The sequence below is a fragment of the Emiliania huxleyi genome, assembly GCF_000372725.1.
Source record: "Emiliania huxleyi CCMP1516 chromosome Unknown EMIHUscaffold_1526, whole genome shotgun sequence".
Classification (NCBI taxonomy): domain Eukaryota; phylum Haptophyta; order Isochrysidales; family Noelaerhabdaceae; genus Emiliania; species Emiliania huxleyi.
This window is the reverse complement of record NW_005201062.1, coordinates 5,982-7,677: the sequence shown is the minus strand read 5'-3', so window position 1 is coordinate 7,677 and position 1,696 is coordinate 5,982. Positions and strand designations below refer to the sequence as shown.

At 71.5% G+C, this 1,696-nt stretch overlaps 1 protein-coding gene across 1 annotated transcript in view; it reads left to right on the top strand.

Annotated features, from left to right (window-relative positions):
- Positions 1-721: 721 nt before the first annotated feature.
- Positions 722-1,696, top strand: part of EMIHUDRAFT_253008 (hypothetical protein) — a gene marked incomplete at both ends in the record, with an annotated part of 1,606 nt that continues 631 nt past the window's right edge. Inside the window, 3 exons of the mRNA XM_005786263.1 lie at positions 722-728; positions 977-1,029; positions 1,354-1,530. Coding sequence (XP_005786320.1) covers positions 722-728; positions 977-1,029; positions 1,354-1,530 — 237 coding nt within the window. The remainder of the gene's footprint in view (positions 729-976; positions 1,030-1,353; positions 1,531-1,696) is intronic.

The window sequence follows — 1,696 nt, the reverse complement described above, 5'->3', positions numbered from 1 at the left end:
GATACGCGTCTCCCTCTCCGCTCCGACGTCTCCGCGCGTCTCCCCTCTTGCGACGCCCGAAGGCCTCGCCGCCCTAAGTAGATATGGGGGAGATATGGGGGAGATGCGTGCTGCGGCTCGCCGCCCCAGCAGAGGAAGACTGCGCAGTCTTGTCTCTCCCAACCAGCGCTCGAGAGGACACGCATTCTCAGCCGCTCTTCCCCTTTCAGCCGCGTCCACTGCATTCACACCCCTCGTCCTCCCACGCTGCCCTGAAGACACGCGGCACGACACCGCCCTCCCGCCCCTCATGCTTGCGTGTACTCACCACACAAAGACACAACCCCCGGGCCCCAAGACGCACAAGCACAGACAGTCGAGAAGGGAGAGACAGCAGCGACAGTCAGAAGTCAGCGCTGGGTCCCAGGAAGGCGAATGCGAAGGCGAAAGGCCGCCTCTAGTGCGAGCTTTAAAGCTAGTGAGCGCATCGCTACTCTACCTTGCGTGCACTCGCCGCACAGGCTCGCCGGCAGCGTCGCAAATCGCCTCCCCCCGCGCCTCCGCCACGTCGCCCCGTCTCCCGATCCCGACCTCGCCCGTGCGGCCGGAGGGGTCGGCGACCCCCCCGTGGGCGACGCCCGGCTATGGCGCGGCGCCTGCGCCCAGCTCACCGGACCGGCTCGCCGCGCCACCGGTGCCGCCGCCGCTGGCATCGAGCCCAAGGTGGCGGACGAGTCGCTCGATGTGTAGTGAGTGAGCGACTAGGTGCTGCCGCCGCTCACTGAGCCGCCCCCGCGGCGGTTCCAGAGCGGGCATGCTCCTCCTCCGCCCCACTCCGCCATCGCCGCGAGCGGCGGCGCCGCCGCAGACAGCGCCGGCCTCGCCGGGGCGCCTGCCACCTCAAGCGGCTGCGGCGGAGGCGGCGGCGGCGGAGGCGAAGGCGGAGGCGGCGGCGAAGGCGGATGCGGCGGCGTGGCGCGTCGCTCCTCTTCGGCAGGGAAGCTGGGCGGGCCGGCGGAGCAGTCGCCGGCGCGGCCGTTGTCTGCGCCGGTGGCGGCGGCGGCGCGGGAGGGGGAGGAGGAGGGCCGCGACGAGGGGGAGGAGGAGGAGGGGAGCGGCGGGCGGTCGGAGGATGCGGCGGCAGAAGCGGCGGCGGCGGAAGCGGCGGCGGCGGCGGCGGCGGAAGCGGCGGCGGCGGCGGCGGCGGCGTTGGGGTTTGCATCGCGAGAAGAGTCGGGCGGCGGTGGCGGCGAGGCGTCGGCGGTCGAGTTTGTGTGCGCCGCTCGCGAGGACGCGGCGCAAAAGGCGGAGCCTCGCGTGGCGGAGCCGTTTCCCAGACCGTTCCTAGACCTTTCCTGGACGTTTCCCGTATAGGCGGAGCACGTCGTGACCGAGCCTCCGTCCTGCAGCTTCCGCGTGCGCGGCCCCCGGTACCTGTCGAGCAAGGCGAAGATCCCGTGCGACTGGGCGGGGATGCGGCTGCTTGGCTGCGACCTCTGGAAGGGGGGCGAGAGGATGGAGCACGTCGCGGCCGGGCCGGCCGCAGGCAAGGTTGCGGCGTTGCGGGCCAGGCGGATGCGGCTGTAGCATTTGCCATTACAGTGGCACGCCGCGCTTTCTCCCTCCCCGTCGCCACCGTCCGTATCTCCCGCCGATCGCTCCCACGCACGCCTCTCCAACTAGACCGTTCCTGGAACGTTCCTGGAACGTTCCTGTA